Source organism: Dendropsophus ebraccatus, chromosome 4 (assembly GCF_027789765.1).
Source record: "Dendropsophus ebraccatus isolate aDenEbr1 chromosome 4, aDenEbr1.pat, whole genome shotgun sequence".
NCBI lineage: Eukaryota > Metazoa > Chordata > Amphibia > Anura > Hylidae > Dendropsophus > Dendropsophus ebraccatus.
Window position 1 is genome coordinate 57,472,999 of NC_091457.1, and position 24,282 is coordinate 57,497,280.

At 41.9% G+C, this 24,282-nt stretch overlaps 1 protein-coding gene across 1 annotated transcript in view; it reads right to left on the bottom strand.

The window, feature by feature from the left end:
• Positions 1-24,282, bottom strand: part of NECAB2 (N-terminal EF-hand calcium binding protein 2) — a 143,937-nt gene that overhangs the window by 74,826 nt on the left and 44,829 nt on the right. The window contains exon 3 of the mRNA XM_069968421.1: positions 3,938-4,046. Within this exon, the coding sequence (XP_069824522.1) occupies positions 3,938-4,046 (109 nt within the window). The remainder of the gene's footprint in view (positions 1-3,937; positions 4,047-24,282) is intronic.

The following is a 24,282-nucleotide window of genomic DNA, read 5'->3' on the forward strand; positions in this document are numbered from 1 at the left end:
AACAAGACACACACACACACATAGACACACACCCATAATACTAAGACATCGGAAGGGTTTAAGACGTATTTATGTTTGGTATTAAGTGACTAACACCAAAAAAAAACTAAACTAGGAGAATGAAGAGCTGGACCATATGAAGCAATATCTGTATAATTATTGCACCTTTTCAGCACCTAATATCTGACACTACCATGGCAATATCTTTCACAGAATGCTGAAGTAAAGAATAGAAAGCAATTATAATAATGACCTTAAGCTGCAAAGAGAGAATAAGCGCAGTCAGATGCTAATGCTAAGTTCATGGACACACCGTTACAATGCAGAATGATGAAAGCCACATACTCGGCTTCATAATGGCAAAGATCTGACAATCACTGAGGTATCAACTCCTCTGCTCCAAGAAAGGCAGATGCAAAGCTCATCTAGGGACATGAAAAAGTTAATCATGGCGCTTTGCCTTTAAACCAGAAATAAATGTTTAATCAGAAATGATTAGAGAAATTATGCAGAATTCAATGAGGGAGAGGGGGGAATCCGCACAGCTCAGATCCCTTTTGTTTAATTATGGTTGGAACAATAAATCAAGGGGATATTTTTAGAAAGATTTAAAAAGAGTTTTTTTATTTTTATTTTTTATTCATGATGCCCCCATTTTTCTTCAATTAGACTTACACAGAATCTGAAAGAAAAGACAACTTAATAGTTCCATATAAGGTATACAGTAAAGGTCCCATACATGAGGGACAAGTATTAATGTTTGAAACATGGTGGCTCGCCATATCACAGAATAATAAAAGGGGAACTATCAGTAGGTTAGACAAATCTAACCTGCCTATAGCCCCCTATAGCGGCAGGGACGCTGAGGAGGAAGGTATGTGTCTTACCCTCCTCCTCGGCGCTGGTTCCGCACTGTCAGTCTGCATAATCTTTGGCTAGGAGCACTGCCCCGCTCTATTGATTATCATGTGGGGGCGGGTCAGTACTCCTAACAGTGCTCCCAGCCAAAGATTATGCAGACTAAGGCTATGTTCACACTACTTAAAAGTAATGTGATTTTACTTTTTGTTTTTGTATACCAGCTGACTAGTCTCTTCTAATATTATCATGTGACTGCCATTGGATTGCGTGCGTTCCAGGCACGCATATCCATTGTTATTGATGGCGCCAGGTCCACCCTCTTTACGCTCTGGCATAGACGGGCGGTGAGTTATGTACGCAGCCGCATTAACATTCTTTTTATTTGCTTGCGTCATCACGGCAAGTCACATGCCAGCGTACGTACGACGATATCATGTGACTTATGACATGGACATGTTATGACTTTTTGCCCGCCTCTTGCGCAGCCGCAGTCCGCACGCTAATTCCCGGGCGGACTGTCAATCATGCCATGGGACATTCACCAGATCAGGTATATATACCGGCTCATTTACACTATGTACCCACTCCTGACGAAGCCGCCGGGTAGCGGCGATACGCGTGGGGTAACTGTTTCTCTGCCACACAGGGACTCTTCAATTTTCAGGTGGTATTGACCATATATATATATATTATCATGCTGTTATTTGCATTTTGACTTGCATGCATTTCTGTATACATCGTTATAGTCCCTCCTTAGCTTATTGAGCTTCTAAGTGTAGCAGTGAGCAACCTCCTGCATTTTAGGAGGATGCCGTTTTTGGTTTTTAAAGCTTTTAATACAGTTTGTAGCCGGCAATAATAAAGCTATTTTATATTTTGCAATCACAGGTGTGCGCCCTACTTTTTTTTACCATATGTTCCTCTTTCCCTTCTTTTTGTACATGTTTTATAGTTTCATAGGGTAGTAGGTTGCACCCAACATTTCTGGACTGTCAATTATTTTTGTGGTGCCCACCTCTTTCTTTATTACTACTTAAAAGTACGGCCGTACTTTGTACAGTGTGGAACACTGCCTTTACTGCTATGGGATCCCAGCCGGAGCGTATACACATAGTATACGCTCCGGCCGGGATCCCATACGGCGCTGCAAAGAATTGACATGTCAGTTTTCTGCGGCCGCAATTCAGTGAATTGCGGCCGCAAAAAGACCTGTCAGTTCACAAAATGAAGCGAGCGGCTCTGGTCACAAGTTTCATTGTGTGCTATGAGAGTTCTGATACGGGCGCACGCTGATGCGCCCGCATCAGAACACTGCGGCCGGAAAGATCATCCGGCCGGTAGTTAGGTACCAACCAGAATGATCTTTGCAGAGACTGTCCGGTCTCTTACATAGTGGGAACATAGCCTAACAGTGTGGAACCGGCGCCAAGGGGGAAGGTAAGACACATACCTTTCTCCTCAGCCTCCCGGGTGCTATAGGCGGCTACGAGCAGGTTAGATTTGAGTAACCTGCTGATAGTTCCCCTTTAACAAAAGATAAATGCAGAAAAAGGTTTGGCTAGTTTCACATTTGCATTTGGTCCTTCCACTAGGCCTTCCATCAATGTTTTTTCACTTTTAATATGAAGAATAGGGCAGTACATAGAGCTATTTTGCCATCAATCTGATGAAACCTGTAACAGAAACATCAATGTAGTATTTTTTGGATAGCTATATTAAAGTAAAACATCTGCGCTCCTGATAACAGGATACAATAGTATCCGTGAAGCTGCATGCTACAACTAGTGGTTACTGCTACTACTCAAAAAGGTTCAATATAAATGTATAAAAATGTTGTGCCATGCTACTAAGTAATAAAAAAACTGTTGTTGGGATATGCCGATAAGAACAATTTCCACACCTCTATTCCATAAGCATAGTCCTTAATATGCCACTCAGTCCGTTTGAGTGTTTGAGCTTCGAATCAAAGCTCAACCACTCAAATGGACTTGGTGAGTGGCATATTTAGGACTATGCTTATGGAATAGAGGTGTGGAAATTGTTCTTATCGGCATATCCCAACAACTGTTTTTTTATTACTAAGTAGCGTGGCACAACATTTTTATACATTTATTTTTGGATAGCATTATGGCTTATATCATAAATTGTGATTTCCCTATATATAGCGCAAGTTCTTTCTGAATGCTCAAAAGCCAAGTCAGTCACCACAAAGCAATACAGAAACTGAATGAGGACACAAAGGGAGAGAAAAGGGGAAGGGGAACAGTGGGATGTAGCTGCAATTTCCACCTCAAACTGTGTGTGAGGCCCATCTATTGAGAGGGGATTCAGTAGGGGGGAGACATCTGATTGATCAAAGTACTCAACTCAGACCTCAAGCTCTTACCTCTGTCACTCAACAAAGTTAAGGGTAAAAATCAACACTTACGGCTATGTTCACCTAGTCTTCCCAATGAAATTGAGGAAAAAAATGCAGTTGTGAAATGTAAAACATAAGTATTTAGACCGATAAATTCAGTTTAGTCAGGAAACTGCTCTTTGTTTCTTCAGTTTAGCGTTACAACCATCATTGGTATGACTGTAAAATTGCAGCGGATTTCTTTTACGTTCTTTGCATGTCAAAATATGTGCTTTACAAACAGCTATTTTTGGGGCTTTAACTTTTGCTGTATCTCAAAACTCAACTAAAAATATAGTCAAAATAAAGCAAATTTTTTTTTTAATTCTTAAGTCGGTAAACATTTGTCTGCCTTTACATATAAATATTAAGGAAAGGGAAAGAATAAAAGGACTTGTTCTTCTCTGGTCTTTTGCATGCACTGCTATATTTGGCTCAAATAACTCCATGTGTAAATGCAGAATGCAAGAAATGGTTTAGATTTTGTGTGTCAGGCCATGTTCACACACACACACTAAAAAAAAAATTAAAAAATGCTTAATATTTCCATTACGTGCTAACTATATCTAACTGTAGCCTGAATGTTACTAAACAAATACGCAGTAAGACTAGCAGGCATGGGGTGAGAACACTTCTGATATGCTCTATTAAGCAGAAGGAAAAGCATCACATTCTTACTTGGTGTTGTCAGAGTCGATGGTGTGAAACAGCTTTTCAAGTTCCTCCTCGTTGAGGGTCCCATCTGAGAAAAAGGCCTGGAACTCCTCTAGGGACAACTTCCCATCATCTGGAAAAGAACGATTGGTTAGGAACATGTGCAGAGGGGGTCATTTACTTGTGACATCTAAACAGAAAACCTAAAAATAAAGTACAAACAAAAGTTTTATTTAGTGCAGTGTAGGTAAAAAACAAAAAATCCAAGTCCCATGAAATTATTTCATTTAGACAAGAACGTATTACTGATTTACATAAAATCAATGACCAATTAGTTAAAGAAAGTGAATTATTGTAAGGAGTAAGGGAAAAGGTGCCCATTTTTTTTTTTCTCTTAGCATCCCTTCCTATAACATCCTGATCTCTGCTAGGGATATAGAAATGCAAATCTAATTAAAGCATAGAGAATACTCACCAAAAAGACAAGCATTAATGGGAAGGACCCATTCTTCTAAACTCATATAGTGCATGGTTTGTGATAGAGAAAAAATGGAGGAAGGTACAGTTTTGTTTTGGTTTGTTTTTTGCAGGAAAATGTTTGAGTTGATCCATGGGTGGGTGCTGTTTGGACTATTCTCCCAACCACATGCCATAAACAATCCCAAGTTTAACTAAAACATTTTTTTCATTTAACATTATAAAAATTTGTGTCTAAATTAGGCTGTAGACTAACCACCATCCATTTCTCTGTTTCTTTGAATACAACTAATTTAGAGACAAGGAAAAAACAGCTGTTGTCGACAACATTAACTCAAGTCAATCCAGTTGTTGAGTTGTAACATTTGCAAGAATGAGATTTATTGTATGATACCGCACTGTATGTCTCGTTAAGTACAAAATATTGACACTGTTTCCATGTATTATGCATATGATAAATGCAGGATAAATGCTGGTACTATGTGCACGCCATTGGCAGATGTACCAGCATTTAGCCTCTGTTTGGAATGTCGAACATACATACACACATATATATATATATATATATATATATATATATATATATATATATATATATGCTACCATGTGCCATTTAGCAGCTCAAATAAATGCCCTTATGGGGCACAAAAAGAAATCAAATATTGGCACTGTGCAGAACCATGACTAAGGGCCAGCTGGTGCGAAACGTGTTGGATTTTACTACATGATTACATAAAGAAACAAGTCCTTTTAAGGAGCTGGAGAGTCCTTTGTCTTGTGTTCAGATAGTTCTTATAACTTCGTTGTAGATTCCTCGGTGAGAAAACCAGGAATGAGATACCAGAAACTCTGATCATCACTGATTTAGGGGCAAACATTCCTTCACATCTATGCCCATCTTGTCTGGTTTAACACAGTATTGCATCCATGAAGAAACTAAACTGTTCTAGCTACCCAGTGATGTCCCATATGTGTCTTTACATAATACGTAATAAATCTGAGTAACTCTAGTTTAATGCTTCCATCAGTTACGCAGTATGTGTAAAGGTATGTTGTCTTCTCTAATGGAAATCAATATTCTGCAGTATTTCTGCCTCCATATGCCTTCTCCATCTTTCACCGTAAAGACAGGGTACAGAGGACAGGACTGGACCTCCAGCTTTACCATCACCTATGAAGCTTTTAATAAAAATCCCTTACATTGAAAGCACAACTTAAACTTGGGCTTGTAAAAAGTTACTTCAAGCAGATCAACGCAACTCACTGCTATTCCATTAAGCACTACATAATCCTTACAACCACGCTGGTAAAGAAAACTTATTTGACTACTAAAAACTAACAGTACAAGGTAACTATGGCCGACATATACATGGACTTTGTCTGGAATACCTTCCCAATATCTGATTAAAAAGTTGTATAAAAAAAAAACAAAAAAACATTCTCTCCATCCATGGATCTCATATAAAACTCCTACCTGTTTTCAGCTGTGATAGGAAAAGTTGGATCATCCTTCGAGCCATTTTGGACAGTAAAAGAAATGAATGAGTGTCATTAAAGGGAGCAATCGAAACGCCCTCCTCAGTGGCAGAGGAAACACACGCTGTCTCTTGTTCATCATAAATAATTTAGGCCTCTCATTTGGGAATCTCCTTGAAGACTGGGCACCCCGCAGAGGCTAATTAACAATGGACGGCCCTGTTCCGTTTAATTGAATACACAAAGCTGTGTTTAATCTAGTAAGAAAGGTCAGGGCACAGATTATTATAAATGAATCTATTATGGGTCGCCTTTGGCTTACTAGATTTCATGGATAAAAAGGTTGGCTCTTTTAGCTCAATAGATGCAATATAAGCAAGGTTTTTAATACCTGGCTAGAACCTTGGCTTTTCAGTCTGAAAAATTATAGTTACAAGGAAACTTGAAGATTACACAATGACAAAATTCATATCTTTACATTCTATAATGAACGATTTCTCCCTGTTCGTTTTACAGACTTAAAGAGGTAGGTCACCAACGTTTCTTTTCTTTCGAATCAGCCAGAATGAGCCACAGATTTTTAATTTACTTCTATTAAAAAAGCTCAAGTTTTCCAGTACTTATCAGCTGCTGTATGTCTTGCAGGAAGTGGTGTATTCTCTCCAGTCTGACACAGTGCTCTCTGCTGCCATCTCTGTCCATGTCAGAGCAGTCCAGAGCAGTAGCAAATCCCTATAGAAAACCTTTACCGCTCTCCAGACTGAAAATAATACCACTTACTGCAGGAAATACAGCAGCTGATAAGTATGGAAGTAAATTACAAATTTCTAACACCAGTTGATTTGAAAGATCTTTTTTTTTTTTTTTGTGAACTAGAAAAGGCCATTTTACACCTTCTTATAAACGCTCATTCGCCTGATTATCGACCTGTATAAAAGTACAACCATCAGCCAATAAGTGGGAGAACACACGTTTGTTGGTTGATCATATCTTTTTGTAGTAAAATTTAACGTTATTGGCCACACATTTCTATGTGAAAAGAGGAGTGTGTGGCCGGTAACAATAAATTCAGTGATAACAATAAATGCAGTGATCGTTTGTTTGCACAGCCGCTCGATTGTGATGTGCAAACACACTGCAAACAAGTGCTGATCTCGCTGATCAGTGCTCGTTTGCAGACGAAACTTGTTTTTCGTAAAATGAGCCAAAGAAACTGCTATATCATATCTGCAAATATGAGATGCCACCACAGTGCTCCTTAAATTTTGGGGCCCCTTTAGATGGGTTCATGTGCCTGAAGTAGATTGCATAAATGCCGACAAGCTAACATTTTCTGTTTCCTTGGCTGATCACTGTTCCTGCGATGTGCATTCGGTTAATGGCAATGTAAAAGACCCTTTAGCTTCCTATCTGTAAGTATCGGTCATATGACCTAAATAAGTCTTTTTTTGTCGTTCTGTGGCACTATGGGCACACCACTTTTTTGTGAATCTATGAAGAATCCATCAGTGTAGATTAGAGAAGAATCGTGTGAATCCCTGCGGGGCTGGAGCGCGGCTGCTGACTCAGTGCGGCCCTGATTGCCTGATACTTATTTACTGTTCAGTCAGCAATTCTTCTGATTTACGTTTAGAGCTTAATGAACGATCGTGCTGCAGGAATTCAAGCATTTTATAATTGATGGCGTCTTGTCGTGTTCTTTATTTTCATTTTGTACAAGAACAAGCTCTGTAAATCTTCCACATATGCGGAGACAATAGTCACGACATGGCAGGAACACTTTTCCTGATAAATGAATCATCTCATTCCCTATTGATTTCCTCAGAGAAAACTGCATCCTTATCCAAGCCAGTGACCTGGTCCGCAAAAGAATCTCTATATATACCTACAGGGTAAATTCTTGCTGAACTCCCAATATCATCACCTGTATGATACGCTGAAGGCAAGAGAAGTCTGTGGAAATTGTAGGTAGGAAAGTACAGTATACCAGATTATACTAATACTGTATTGCTCTTCCACAGCATAATTCCCTAAACTGGCTATGTGAATAAATGGGAAACTGCTCTGGCAAGGGAATTCTTCTGTAATGTATGGTAATATATGTGATCTCATTAGGTTGTACACACTTCTCAGTTGTCCAACTCTACTAGTGTGGGGGGAAGGGGGGTTGTTATCACACTTAAAGGGAAGGTTCTCTAAGCGTTCCCTTCTGGCATTGGATCTGTTGCATAAAGCTCTCCATTCTGTATACCAGGTTCTATACTTAGTAGTCCCTTACTGGCTGCAAACTGGCTTTCTGCCTGTATAAACGTGTTGAAGGGAACCTGTCACGTTGAACAAAAATTTTGACCTGCCAACAGCATGATGGAGACAAGGAAGAGTGGTGTAGATCTAAGTTACAACCCCCCCCCCCCATGCTGCATAAAATGTTGTTGTATTGTGAAGGCTGTAATCCATTTAAGGCTATCCAAAAGGTACATTAATTCAATCTATGTAGCTTTAGGACTCACATGGATCACAGCCCCCACCATTCTGCATTCAATTTCATGGTAAGGTAGCGGTTGTAATCCATGTGAGGCTGTCTGAAAGGTACATTAACTATTCATGTATGACCAGTAAATGATTTTATAAATATCCAAAATGACCCTTGAAAGAAAAAAGGTTCCCCATGCCTGCCGTTAAGGATGCTAGGCTATACCTCATTGTCTTCCCAAATGAGTTGATGAGTTGATTTGATATGGAAACCACATAATACTTACTGGATCCTGAAATAATCCTATATTGATTTCTTATTTCATTTGGCACTTCTCTTGGTGGTCTGCCACTTATTTTACTATTCACATTGCATTTGTATAGTTTTAGGCTTAGAGCGTCATATGTATCAGTCTTTTAATAAAAAGCTCACAGTGGGTTTTTGCGGTTTAATTAATGTATCCATTCTATGAGGGGAAAAAAACGCATGCAATTGTGCGGCATCCGGTTGGATCAGTTTTCCCACTGACTTGCATTCTAAAACCGGATCGAAACGGATGTTTTTTTTTTTTTTTTAAGTATGGTTGCCCACATTTTTCTGTACGTTAAAACTAAATTATTATTATTATTAATAATTATTTAAAAATGGATCCGTTGAACAGACTGCAAACATGCAGTGTGAACCTACCCCTAGATACTTGTGTGCTTCTGCTTTACCAGTTCTTCATTGTTCTTTTTGTGGTCTTTTGGTCTGCATTTGGAGATTGTTCTGCTACTTACACGATACATATAGTAGACAGACAGACATTAGCATGAAAACTCTACATTTCTGTCTCAGATAGCAACCAATCAAGGCTCATCTTTCTTTCATAAAACAGACTGTGATTGGTTGCTGCCTGAGATAAAAATCAAATATATTGATGAATCTGGACCAGTGACTGAACCAGCAGATTTCAGAGATGAAATGGTTTGGGGAGAATGAAGGATCGGGCATGCTGGACTCCAACACACCCAACTGTTTGGAATGCCAGTAGACAAGCAGCTTGATCAATGCTGTTCACACTGAAATCTACCAGATGGGTTCCCTGATTGTCTACAGCCCCCCTCTCTCTTCTCATGAATGTTCACCTGTGAACCTGTCTCCATCAAATAGGGGAAAAATAGTCCTATAGTTAAACAGGTCTCTATATCAGGTATTTTCTTTTATCTCCATAGTCCTTTTAAGTGCTGAGATATAACCCTTCTTTTTAAGTATGTAAATAAGCCTCAAAAGCCCAGGGGGTGTCCCCAAGGAAGGTAAGAGCCCAGGGTTATCCACCCAATCTCTTATTATACACTGGCTGTCAACCAAAAAGGGTTGGCCTGCCTAACCGTGGGCTCTTGCATTGCTAGGGAATGCCCTCCAGGCCCTTTACAAAAAGGCTTATATATTGGCCATCTGCTTACATTTACCCCTGTGTGGCTACTGACAGGTCTTCTTAAGCAGAATACTAATAAAGTTTAATCAAATTATGCAGAATTGATTAAAATTCTGTATAAATGATTGTTCAGGAGAGGGGGGGAGGGCCTGGAGACAAAACATCAAAGAGTCTGTCTGAAGGAAATAACTATGACCATCAATGAGCAAGTTGCTCTACTTGGAAAACAATGCAAAATATTTAATAACAACCAAGTGTATTTATTGTCTTTAAGGGTACAAACCCACTTGACGTATTTGCTGCGTGAATCAGTCTTAAAAATAAGCAGGCAAAACGCAGGTTGGCTTTATACAATTGTTCTGCGTTAAAATACGCAATTGCGTATTTTTGAAGAGTGAAGCTACATGCGTTTTTCGCACAGGTTGTTAACAACTGATGCTTTGCTAACAACAAGCTTCACGCTTCAAAAACACTTCAGAACAATTGTATAAAGCCAACCTGCGTTTTGCCTGCTTATTTTTAAGACTGATTCACACAGCAAATACGTCAAGTGGGTTTGTACCCTAAGGCTATGATAACATGCAGTATTTTTGCTCAGTATTTTGGTCAAAATTTTGCAACCAAAACCAGGAGTGCATTGAAAACACAGAAAGGCTATGTTCGCAAACTGTTGAAATTGAGTGAATGGCCGTCATTTATTGGCAAATAACGGCCATTGTTTTAAAATAACCGTAAATTATTTGCTATTAAATATTGGCCATCCACTCAATTTCAACAGTGTGCGAACATAGCCTGTGTTTTCAATCCACTCCTGGTTTTGATTGCAAAATACTGACCATAATACGTAGCAGAAATACTGTGGGAACATAGCCTAAAATCAATTCCACTCAGATAAAGTGGACAGCATGGTTGCTTAGTAGTTAACCCCTTAGTGACCGCCATGCTGCCTTTTCACGGCGGCCACTAATGGGCTTTATTCCGATGCGTACGCCTTTTAACAACGTACGCATCGGAATGAATTGCCGCCCGGCGGCGGCAGCAGAGCGGGGGGGATCAGCGGTCAGTGTGACAGCTGACCCCCTCCTGTAACTGTCGGGAGCGGAGGATTCTCCACTCTGGGCAGTTTAACCTGTTAAATGCCGCTGTCAAACCATGACAGCGGCATCTAAGGGTTTCCGGTCGGTGCCGTGGGTCACTTACGTGACCGCGATGTCCCGCGGCGCCGTCTGGTCCTCCGAATGAAGGTCCCCGGGGTCACCATGGAGATGCCTCATGCTGACAGGGGTGGCTGTGGCTATTGCCTGCTAGCATGAGGCATGATACAATACATTGCAGTACATCATTGCAATACTTCCCCAAATACCTTCCCAAAATGACATTCCCATAGAACAGAACATTCCTTTTTTGTATTATGTGAACGTTTATTTCCAGTTAAGTGAAACATTTTCAAAAGAGAAAATTATTCATCATTCCATAGCAAGTGGTGCTTCACGTCAGCATCAGCTGGTTAGAAACCTTTTCTTCATCGCTTAATTCTTTTCTAGGTGATTCCAGCTGCTGCCCTTCCTCCCATCTCCAGTGAAAAAATGATGACATGCTGAATGAATTGCATTTAGGATATTCTTAGAATTTCATCCATAATGCTAAATTTACACAGTATTCTCAACTGGCAGCTCAACAAGCGACTGATCATACAGTCTTCAGAACAGGTGGGGGACCTGTCACATTCATATTCAAAAAGCTTTTCACACTACAAATACAAGGTTAAGGGATTCAACACTTACTGAAATCTATATAATTGTGGGTTTAATGGAACACAATATGTTATATTACATATATATTTTTTCAAAACATTGACCAGCATGGGGCAGTCGGTCGTTCCTACCAGTAACATTCTAAATGCAGATCTAAAACAGCCAGAGCATTACACTACTGAACTGACACAGCTTTGTCAGTTTAGTAGTGTAGTGCTTTGGCCATTTGGGAATTTTGTTGTATAATTCTTAAAGGGTGGGTTCACAAGTAACAGAATCAAAGCAGATTTCATGCTGCGATTCTGCAGCGAAATCCGCTGCTGCGATTCCCCCCCTGTCACTTTCAATAGGATTACATACTCACAGAGGAATTTGTCATCCCACTGCGAATACGTAAAAGGCAGCCCCCTTAACTCCCCACGCCGGGAGCCTTGAACCAAGCCGGAGCACGGACTCAGTAATGTATGCAACGGGCCCCGGGGAGGTTAAGGGGGCTGCCTTTTGCATACTGATGACAATTCTGCTGCGAATATGTAATCCTATTTAAAGTGACAGTTAAGGGATTTGCAGCGGATTTCGTACATGTGAAGGCACCCAAAGGTGTTTAATGGCATTTTTTTTTTATAAATGGGAAAGGAACAGGAGGGACAAAAAAACAAAAAAAAAAAAAAACATACTCACCCCTTCTCTTGCTCCGGATCCAGTGCTGCCACTGTATGAGGCGCTGCAGCCAACTGCTGACCCCAGCAGTCATGTGCCTCCCTCTGTCCAGAAAAACTTTTAAGCTAATATGTTAGTATAACTAATTTGGGGCTATGGTAATGTAGGGTAGATGTACAGCACCCTTCAGGTAAAGACAATATTTGTTTCATTTTTTGTTTAGTTTCCTGAGGCCATTGCTTTAATTTTATTGCCTGTAATACTGTACCAGTCAAAATTAAAGATCCCCTTTTCATCCCATGCTTAGTTTATTCATATAGAGTTTATTTTTTCCACATTGTAGATTCAAATTGAAGACATGACAACGATAAAAAAGGCACATTTAGAATTAGACAGTAGACATAAAATTGTTAAACCAGAATTTTTTTTTATATTTTAAGATTTTTTTTTTTTATCCCTCATCCCTTTGTGCTTTGATCACAGATTTGCACACTCTTGCTATTCTCTCGATCAACTTTATAAGGTAGTAACCTGGAATGGTTTTCAGCTAACATGTATGTCTTGTTGAGTTGATTTGTGGAATTTCTTGCCTTTACAATGTGTTTGAGGCTACCACGGGTTTGTGCAGAGGTAGGAACGGTGCACAGTTCCATTCAGTGTTTAGTCCTGTTCAACTATTGTTCCACGTTATGGCAAGAATCACTCAACCGAGGGAAGAGAAATATCAGTCCATTATTACTTTAAGACACAAGGGTCAGTCAGTAGAAAATTGTAAGAACTCTGAAGTTAATCCTCAAGTGAAGTCATGAAAACCAGTAAATGCTATGATGATACTGACTCTCATGAGGACCGTAAACAGAGCACCAGGTAAGACCTCACATAAATGCTTCACAAATCAAGTACCAGACAAATATCAATGTAAACTGTTCAGAGGGGACTTTGTAAGTCAGGACTTTATTGTTGAATTGCTGTAAAGAAGCCACTACTGGAAAACAAGAAGAAGAAGAAGAAGAAGAGAACAGCTTGTGCCAAGAAATAGACTTTAGACCAGGGGAACTCTGTACTATGTAAGATTTTTGGTTCTAACTGTTATGTCTTTGCGAGAAGCCACAAAGGTGAGTGGATGGTTTTTACTACCGTGAAGCATGTAGGAGGTATGATGGTCAGTGTTTGCTTAAAAGGGTATTCCCCCCAAAATTATTTTTGCATTAATATGTTGCCCACCTATAGCTTTCCATCCTTCTAATATCAATATATTATGGATTCTGCACAATATTGCTGTTATTTAGGTGCATTCACCCCCACCAAAAGCATAGAACCATCAAAACTCAGTCCACTCTGACACCGCTCCCTGCTCCTTGCCCCCACCCTCTGTTTCAGGATCATGTGTTCTCCGTCTCTTCCATGGGCTGGATCAATGCTTCTAACCCAGCCCACTGAAGTGAGGGAGGACACTGAGACAGTGACAGCTCCTGCTGCCGCTGATCACTGTCTCCCTCTCTGACAGTAGCCCCCCACCCTTCGCACTGTGTGCCCTCCCAGAGCTCACCCAAGGCCGCCAGCACTCTGTTATATACTATATGGGGAATGGACAGAAGGGTCTATACTATTTGGGGGGCTGCATAGTGTACTATATTACATTAGAGCAGAGCACAAGGGGCCTATACTATATGAGGCTGCATAGAGGGTTACATGAGGACAAAACAGAATGGACCAATACTTTATAGGGGGCAGCACAGAGGGGCCTATACTATATAGGGGAATGCACAGAGTGGGGTCTTATACTATATAGGAGTTGCAAAGAGGGGCCTCATACTGACACCAAATAGAGACTGCATAGAGGAGCTTATACTATATGGACTCTGAAGGGCTTGGCACTATATGGAGACTGCACAGAGGGACGTATAATATATGGGGACCTTACTACTATATATGAGCATAGAGAAGACCTAAATATTATTTCAGTGCACTGGGCGGGGGGGTGGGAGCCTAAAACTATATATGGGCACAGAGGGGTTTTAAGTGAACCAATCACTAGGAATTTTCTCCTAAAGCTACTAGCAGTGGCTGACAGATGGGGTACACCACTGCCTTACGTTGTGTTCTATGTGACCTGTGGTACCTTTAGCTGCAGCAATTCAGTCTTTTATTCGGGCACGGGAGGCAGAAGGAGAGCTGGGAACTAGTCACCTGGGCTTTGACTAGTCACAGGCAGTGACTGACAGTAAAAGCGGCTTCTAACATGCAAATCTGCAACTGTTCCCCTATATTTAAATTTCCTGTGTTAAGTTGTTGGTTTGCCCAACTTTGAACATTGCCGCTCTCTTGCCATTCTGCTTGTCAGTGGCTGAAGCTTGGGGGGGAACATTGGTAATGGTGTGGAGAAATTGTTGGATTGGAGATATAAATGTATTCAAAATTAAGTCACACTTAACCAGTATGGCTACCACAACAGTGATATGGCATCCCATTTGGTTTATTGAGACTATCACTTCTTTTTCAGCAAGATAATAATCTCAAACATACTTCCAGGCTATGTAAGTGCTGTTTAACCAATAGGGTAAATTATGGAGCGGTGTGCCAGATGGCATGGTCTCCATAACCTTCCAACTGAAACCAAGTGAAGATGGTTTGGGATGAGTTGAAAAACAGAGTGAAGAAAAAACTGTCAAGTGCTCAGCACCTTTTGGGAACTTCTGTAGGACTGTTTAGACTGCTGGAAAACCATTCCAGGTAACTACCTAATGAGGGCGACTGAGAAATCCAGACGTGTGCAAAGCTTTCATAAAAGCAAATGGGGCTACCTAAAGGGGTAGTGCAGCATTAGAAAATTATTTACTAAATAACACACATTACAAAGTTATACAACTTTGTAATGTATGTTATGTTAGTGAATGGCCCCCTTCTCCGTGTCCCCCCCACCCCCGGAAGTGTAGCGCACTATACATACCTGATTTGTGTCGACCCCGGCCGCTATCTTAGGGACAATGACATCGTCTTCGGGAGGCCGGCTGGACCACACCAGCCCTCCTTCATGCTGGCCCCCCTCTGCCGCGTCATCAGCTGCTCAGTCGTGATTGGCTGAGCATAACTAAGCAGGCACATAGCAGGTAAATGCAGGCACATAGCAGTGTGTATAGCTGAGTGTAAGTGCAGGCACAATATAGCAGCAGCGTGAATGGCTGATTGTAAGTGCAGGCACATAATAGCAGGAATGGAGAGGATGGGAAACACAAGGACTGGCAGAGACTGCAGTGAGCAAGAAGAATGAGCAGGGCAGATGTCAGCACAGTATAGCAGCACTCTCTGCACAGGGAGAAAAAGGTTACAGCTATGGAGACATTACTTACACAGTCCTGTCCCCTGAAGTAAGCTCCAGTCTGAAGTGGATCTGTTATGATTTGGAAGGTGAGGGAGACTACCTTGGTCAGAGTACAGGGCTGTAGACCCCCGCTATGCAGACCATGCCCCTCCCCCCTCCCCCGCCCACCAAGTACAGGGAGCTCTTAAACCAAAGCAATGCCCTAACCAAGTCACAATTTCGAAAAACTGAGCTCTTCTTGCAAAATGCTCTCAATTCAAGTCACTCTTAAACCAAGGTACCACTGCGTATATATATATATATATATATATATATATATATATATATATATATATATTTTATAATATATATCTATATTTTTTTTTTGCAATTAATTACTGTATTAATAAAATGGGCCTATAGTGACGATTATAACTGTTTTCGTTTTTCACCTACGGCGCTGTATGGGGTGTCATTTTGTGCGCCATGATCTGTAATTTTTTTTCTTTTTGTTTAATTGTGTTTTTATTAAAAGTTTTGGTTTTATACAATAAGGGAAATGAACAATTGAAAGGCATAAATGGCAATACCAATAGAACAAAATTGTACATCAATCAGTGTACAGTCAATGCTAGAGCATCATCTGCATTTCGGGTAACCAAACTTAGGCATAACCACCAACATTATATAGTCAACAAGTAATGGGACCAGGAACAACAAGACAAGAGGCACAACAGGGGGGGAAGGGTAGGTCGGGGGTTTATAGATCATTAAAGCTGCCCGATCCGTGAGTCCCTGGCACGAGCTGACTCTTTTTCCGCCCAAAAGACATCCCATAGAGTCCAGACCTTATTAAGGTAGTCGAGCCTATTATTGATCATTGCCGTCAACTGCTCCATATTCCTAACGTCAAGGATACGAGCGTACAGATCATTCCTGGTGGGTACGACTGTTCTCTTTCAGAATCTGGCTGTCAAACACCTGGAGCAGCAATTTCATAGTTTTGCGGCCTAATTTCACATAGGGCACATTAAACTAGATTTGCATTTCCAGGGAAATACATAGTGCTTGAAAAGAGCGCCGCCTTTACCAGTGACTTCCAGAGCGCCCCTTTACCAGTGACTTCCTTTTAATAGAAACTTTAATCATGGGTGCCATCCCTTTAAGAGCAACTTGGCTCCCATCTCTTTAAGAGCAACATGGGTCCCTTTAAGAGCGACCTGGGTCCCTTCGCTCTTAAAAGGGACCCAGGTCGCTCTTAAAGGAACCCAGGTCGCTCTTAAAAGGGACCCAAGTCCCTCTTAAAGGGACCCAGGTCGCTCTTAAAGTGACCAATTTAATTCTTAAAGGGACCCATTTTGCACTTAAAAAGGGACCCAGGTCGCTCTTAAAGCGACCCAGGTCGCTCTTAAAGGGACCCAATTAGAGCGACTACGGTCCCTTTAAGAGCGACTTGGGTACCGTCCCTTTAAGAGCGACTTGGGTACTGTCCCTGTAAGAGCGACTTACGTAATTCCTCTTACACAGCGGCTTGGGTACCGTCCCTTTAAGAGCTGCTAGGGTACCGCCCCTTTAAGAGCGGCTTAGGTACCGTTTAAGAGCGGCTTGGGTACCAATCCTTTTAAGAGCGGCTTGGGTACCGTCCCTTTAAGAGCGACTTGGGTACCGTCCCTTTAAGAGCGACTTGGGTACCGTCCCTTTAAGAGCGACTTGGGTACCGTCCCTTTAAGAGCGACTTGGGTACCGTCCCTTTAAGAGCGACTTGGGTACCGTCCCTTTAAGAGCGACTTGGGTACTGTCCCTGTAAGAGCGACTTACGTAATTCCTCTTACACAGCGGCTTGGATACCGCCCCTTTAAGAGCGGCTTAGGTACCGTTTAAGAGCGGCTTGGGTACCAATCCTTTTAAGAGCGGCTTGGGTACCGTCCCTTTAAGAGCGACTTGGGTACCGTCCCTTTAAGAGCGACTTGGGTACCGTCCCTTTAAGAGCGACTTGGGTACCGTCCCTTTAAGAGCGACTTGGGTACCGTCCCTTTAAGAGCGACTTGGGTACCGTCCCTTTAAGAGCGACTTGGGTACCGTCCCTTTAAGAGCGACTTGGGTACCGTCCCTTTAAGAGCGACTTGGGTACCGTCCCTTTAAGAGCGACTTGGGTACCGTCCCTTTAAGAGCGACTTGGGTACCGTCCCTTTAAGAGCGACTTGGGTACCGTCCCTTTAAGAGCGACTTGGGTACCGTCCCTTTAAGAGCGACTTGGGTACCGTCCCTTTAAGAGCGACTTGGGTACCGTCCCTTTAAGAGCGACTTGGGTACCGTCCCTTTAAGAGCGACTTGGGTACCGTCCCTTTAAGAGCGACTTGGGTACCGTCCCTTTAAGAGCGGCTTGTGTACCGTCCCTGCTACATGCCTGCCTCAGCTGTGCTATTTTACTGAATGAACTCTGCTACTTATAATGGTAAAGATCATTGCTCGGTTACCATGACAATCTTACTCATGTCAGTGAGACAAAATCGTTAAGGACCTTCCATATATTACATCTTCTATTGGCCAATAGTGGACATGTGACTGTGGATGGCGTGATACATTGACTGACAAGTAGAAACAAAGAACAAAAAAAAAAAAAAGGCAGAGCGCCTCATAGAGTAGTACCTCAGGATAGAAATAATGATCTAACACATGTAAAAAATCATTGCTCACCTTTTGGGGTTGTGGAAGCAGAGCCACAACACCCAGCAGCACATGTAATGGTGTGTCCAACACACCTCCCAGCAGTCTTCACAACAGGTCTAAACCGGCTCCTTATGCAAGGACCCGTGGAGTCAGGTAAAACCAAATGGTGCCAAAAATGACAAAAAATGACCTGGAGATTGCGCTCACCACCAAACAACGTAGTAGAAACCGATGTTCACATAAAACACGATTTATTCAGTCCAACAATAACGCGTTTCAGGGCTATGGCGCCCCTTCGTCAGATTCAGGACAAACATCATGTTTGTCCTGAATCTGACGAAGGGGCGCCATAGCCCTGAAACGCGTTATTGTTGGACTGAATAAATCGTGTTTTATGTGAACATCGGTTTCTACTACGTTGTTTGGTGGTGAGCGCAATCTCCAGGTCATTTTTTGTCATTTTTGGCACCATTTGGTTTAACATTGACTGACAAGACCTTAGAGTTCCTATTGGCTACTATATTTCAGCTATTTGCATATGTGCTGTGATTGGCTGTTAGCGGTTAGAGTGTGGCCACTATTTTCAATGGGCCATTATTTTCTATGGGAAATTCGGGGTCTTTAACCCTTTAAGGACGGAGCCCATTTTCGTTTTTACGTTTTCGGTTTTTCCTCCTTGTGTTTAAAAGGTCATAGCACTTGCATTTTTCCACCTAGAAACCCACATGACCCCTTATTTTTTGCGTCACTAATTGTACTTTGCAATTACAGGCTGAATTTTTGCATAAAGTACACTGCGAAACCAGAAAAAAATTCAAAGTGTGGTGAAATTGAAAAAAAAAAAGCATTTCTTTTATTTGGGGGAAATGTGTTTTTACGCCATTCGCCCTGGGGTAAAACTGACTTGTTATGCATGTTCCTCAAGTTGTTACGATTAAAACGATATATAACATGTATAACTTATATTGTATCTGATGGCCTGTAAAAAATTCAAACCGTTGTTAACCAATATACGTTCCTTAAAATCGCTCCATTCCCAGGCTTATAGCGCTTTTATCCTTTGGTCTATGGGGCTGTGCGAGGTGTCATTTTTTGCGCCATGATGTGATCTTTCTATCGGTACCTTGATTGCCCATATACGTCTTTTTGATCGCTTTTTATTAAATTTTTTTCTGGATTTGATGCGACCAAAAATGCGCAATTTTGCACTTTGGGATTTTTTTGCGCTGACGCCGTTTACCGTACGAGATCAGGAATGTGATTAATTAATAGTTTGGGCGATTACGCACGCGGCGATAGCAAACATGTTTATTTATTTATTTATTTGTTTACTTTTATTTAAAACCTGGGAAAAGGGGGGTGATTCAGACTTTTATTAGGGTAGGGGGCCTTTTACTATAAACAACACTTTTTTTTTTTTTTTTACACATATACTAGAAGCCCCCCTGGGGGACTTCTAGTATATACACTTGGATCTCTCATTGAGATCTCTGCAGCATAGATATGCTGCAGAGATCCATGAGATCGGCACTCGTTTGCTTTCGGCTGCTGCAGACGAAAACGAACGAGTGCCGAGCCGAGGACGGCGCCATCTTGGACGCGTCCCCGGCCGGCATCAGTAACGGAGATCGCTCCTCCGGGACAAGGTCCCGGAGGAGCGATCTCCCCCACTAGACCCCAGGGAAACGTTGCCTCCGGTAATCGGAGGCAGCTGTCAACTTTGACAGCTGCCTCCGATTAGCTAATTAGCGGGCACGGCGATCAGACCGTGCCCGCTAATAGCAGCGGTCCCGGGCTACCCGCGGCACCCGGGATCGCGGCACTTCAAAGCGGGGCCGCCGCGCGGCCCCGCTTTGAAGTGCAAGTGAGGACATATGACGTAGGGGTACGTCATATGTCCTTAAGAGGTTAAACGTAAATTTCTTAAAAAAGACAAATCCGATCGAAACGAAAAATAGATAGCACACCTCACACCGCCGAGGGCTTCGAAACGCAGTTTGAACGGAGTCTGCGCGCAAAGCGGTCGGGCTGTATTACGCGCAGAAAAACGGCTGGAAGGAACGGAAGAAGAAGAAGAAACGAAAGAAGAAGAATACGGATTACAATATAGTGCTTTTCAAGCACTATAATAAATAGAAAACTGGATCTAGGGGGATTTCTAAAGTCACTTAATTCCTTCATCAGGTCCGGTACCATTTCCCAGTAAGAAGCAATCAAGGGGCACGTCCAGTATATATGCTGCAGAGTGCCTACACCCCTCCCACAACTCCGACACATTTTATGATCTGTAATTTTAAATACCATATTTTTGTAGCTCGACGTTTTGATCACTTATTAATTTTTTTATATATATAATGTAACAAAAAATAAATAAATCAGCAATCCTGGCTCTTTTTCCCCCCTCTTTTCGTTAACGCTATTCGCCATGACGATTGTATTTTATTAGACCAGACAATTACGCATGATACGGTATATAATATGTTCATTTATTTATTTTTATATCTTTTATTTATAAAAAGGGAAAGGGGGTGATTTTAACTTTTATTGGGGGAGGTGCTTTGGGGTATTTTTTTTTTCTTAAATTTTCTTTCTTTTTTTAACACATTTTAAGTCCCCCTGGGGAACTTTTTCCTGCAATCAATAGATTGCATACACTGCATATGGCATAGCATTGATCAGTGTAATAGGCGCTTTGCTGATTGTAACTGATTTTAACTATTTTCATGTCTGTAGTGGGTCCGTATCTTGCCATTGCGGTGAGCTGTTGCATTTTTTTTGTGTTTTTGTGTGTTTGCAACTTCAGCCATAGCAACGTGCTCCTGCCTAGTGTGAATGGTGTTCTAGGAGAGCTGCCGAAATATATATATATTTTTTCCTGTGTTCCAGATGGGGGAGTGGCTGCCTCTACTTGGTCGTGCACTCCACCTATCCCACCCAGGTGGTGTAATTACTTGTGCCGGTATAAGACAGATCTTGCATGCCCAGAGCATAGGCGTATTTTATGCCATGGAGAGGCCATAGTACAGTGTAGGACTGCCCCGTTTATGAGGCCACCGTAACGTGGTGGGGTAGTTTACACCATTTACCACTGCGGTGAGCTGTTGCATTTTTTGTGTTTTTGTGGCTTTGCAGATTGAGCCTGCCTGTGGCAAACTCAATCAGCAGAGCGCCGATCAGACCGCACAGAGGAAGGTAAGAGACCTCCGGCGGTCCGTTAAAATGTTTGGGACCCCTGCAGTCACAGTCACAATTGGTAAGTGACAGGAGTTGCTCCTGTCCCTTACACTTAAACGCAGCGATCGCAGCATTTAAGGGGTTAATGGCAGGCTGCAGCCCTCACTGCAGCCGGCCCCCAGCTGCTATGAAGCATGCTCCGCTCCGGAGCACCCTTCATAGCATCTCAGACACCCAGGACGTACAGTTACTTCCAGGGTCATCTGGCGACAGGTGGCCAGGGCGTAACTGTACGTCCAGGGTCATCTAGGAGTTAATGTAAAGTGTAATGGTTATCCCCACTGTAACTGAACATCTAGTTTTTAATTTACTAGCTGCAACTTGATGTATAGTTATGCAGATGACACAGGCTCAGCAACTTTTTATTATAATTAGTAGAAATGAAGAAAAGATGGACTCTGACCTTCCTCCTCTAACTCCTTCTCCTGCCTGTACCCAACTGAATCATCCTGCTGGCCAAGCTACTCTTAGTGCCCTATTACATCAAATGTTGATAGGTCGAACTTGGTCGATTACCGGACGATAATCGTTTGGTGTAATAGGTCATGTTAAAAGCCAACGATCAGCCAACATGCACCTGACAGGTCGGCGCTCACTTGCTCCTTAATATCGTGTTGCTCCTAAATAGGTTATGCTCCAACACTTATTGATGCTGCCACATGCTGGCCTCTCGAATAAAGGAGGCAATGATTGTGGATTTGTGATGTTGCCGTCCCTGTTCCAACTGAACTGGCTGCACAAGTGGTATGCCCACCCTTGGTGCAATGGATAAAATACACCGATAGGCATATAAAAAGAAATCTGCACATTTCGGCTATGTTCACACTACGTAAGAGACCGGCTGTTCCGTGACCCCAGCCGGGTCACGGAACGGCCGGTCTCTGGCCGGATCCTCTCGGCCGGTACTTAAGTGATCTTTCCGGCCGCGGAGCTCTGATGCGCGCGCATCAGAGCTTCCCATAGCGCACAGTGAAGTGAGTTGCCGGAGCCGCTCGCTTCACTGTGTTAACTGACATGTCAGTTGTTTGTGGCGGCGTATGGGATCCCAGCCAGAGCGCACACGATGTGTGTACGCTCCGGCCGGTATACCATAGAACAACAGGCATTGTTCCACCGCGGTAAAAGTACGGCAGTTGTTGCTATCGGCAACAACGGCCGTACTTTTACGTAGTGTGAACATAGCCTCAAGTGGATCTCATGGATTTTCAGTCTGATTCCATAATGATTTTTTTATATTGTGTATGAACCTTGGTTCTAAAGATGTTGTTTAACTTGAAGGCTAGGTTCACAGACAGTACAATAAAAGAAAAATACTGCTTTAAAATAAGCCTTAAAAAGATGGCCTTGTTAAAAAAAAAAATCTAATGTGCTAGAAAAAAAAAAGTCTATGGAAATTTATTTGTGCATACTTTTTTAAAAAAAATGTGGACACAGACTGACTAATGTAGCTCATTACTAAATAAAAAAAAAAAAACTGTCTCCTCCCTTATTTAAGTTATATAATGTCTAGATATACAGCTATTCCTCCTCCAAACACAACTTTAAAAAAAAAAGTCACTTGAAACAACAGGTATGTTTTAAAGTATTGTGTTGCCCCTTAAAAGTTATACAAATCACCAATATACACTTATTACGGTAAATGCTTATTAAGTGCTATTTTCCCTGCACTTACTGCTGCATCAAGGCTTCACTTCCTGGATAAAATGGTGATGTCACGACCCAACTCCCAGAGCTTTGCGGGCTGTGGCTGCTGGAGAGGATGATGGCAGAAGCAGTGTCCCTCCAGTGCCCTGTGTCCCTCAGTGTCCCCCTGCCATCATCCTCTCCAGCAGCCACAGCCCGCACAGCTCTGGGAGTCGGGTTGTGACATCACCATTTTATCTAGGAAGTGAAGCATTGATACAGTGATAAGTGCAGGGAAAAAAAGGACCCCTTTTTAAGCATTTCCCGTAATAAGTGTATATTGGTGATTTGTATAACTTTTGGGGGACAATACAATACTTTAATAAAAAAATTTGTCAGACTTCTCCTTTAAGTATTCATCAAAACAGGCCTGGTAGGCAATTTTCCTTAGCCCATCACTTGAAGACTTGGTAATGTGTCTAAGTCAAAGTGAGCTCTCAACCCTACAGGAAAGCTTTCCAGTGACACGGTTTGACTAGGCTGATATATGTGAATTAGTTCTTAGAGCTGCTAATTTTCAGCAACCACATAATACATTTGCTTCTGTTAATGGATCTTCCAAGTTCCTGAAAACCCTGCTCCTTGGAGAACACTATTGTGAAATTCTTGTCTTGGATGAGGTGCTCTCGGCTGCCAGGGCTTGCTCAGCACCTCGTGTCCTAATTACCCTGTGATAGAGGAAATGGATTATTTACAGAATAAAGGCTGTTCATAGAAGAGATTCTCCACCTTCTCCACGCAGATATTAGATAGGGTTAGAAAACAGTTAATTCCTTAACCCTTCATATAGCAGCCAATATTGGCCGTTAAGATGCAGCATTTTATTTTGATCCCCATCTTCCTAAAGCTATAGCTTTTATATTATTCCATCAAATTACCTATATGAAGGCTTGTGTTTTGCGGGATAAGTTGCATTTTTCAGCCATTGCGGAAGTCGTATATTTAAATCATAATATTTATATTTCATATTTATGCCCTTGATTTCATGTGGTGTAGACAGAGTTAAGATAGGAGACATAAATATTACGGACAGCAAGGTGGCAGCATTGAAACACAATCTATAAGGGCCGTAGAGCTGGGCCAGCAGGCCAGAGAAGAGAATGAGTAAGGAGGAGCCTCTAGCTTTAGTTCATCCCCCAGGCACAATGACAATTACCCGGAAGCTTGCTAAACTATCAACTATCTAATTGGGTATAACCACTAAAAACATAATCACCTATCCTC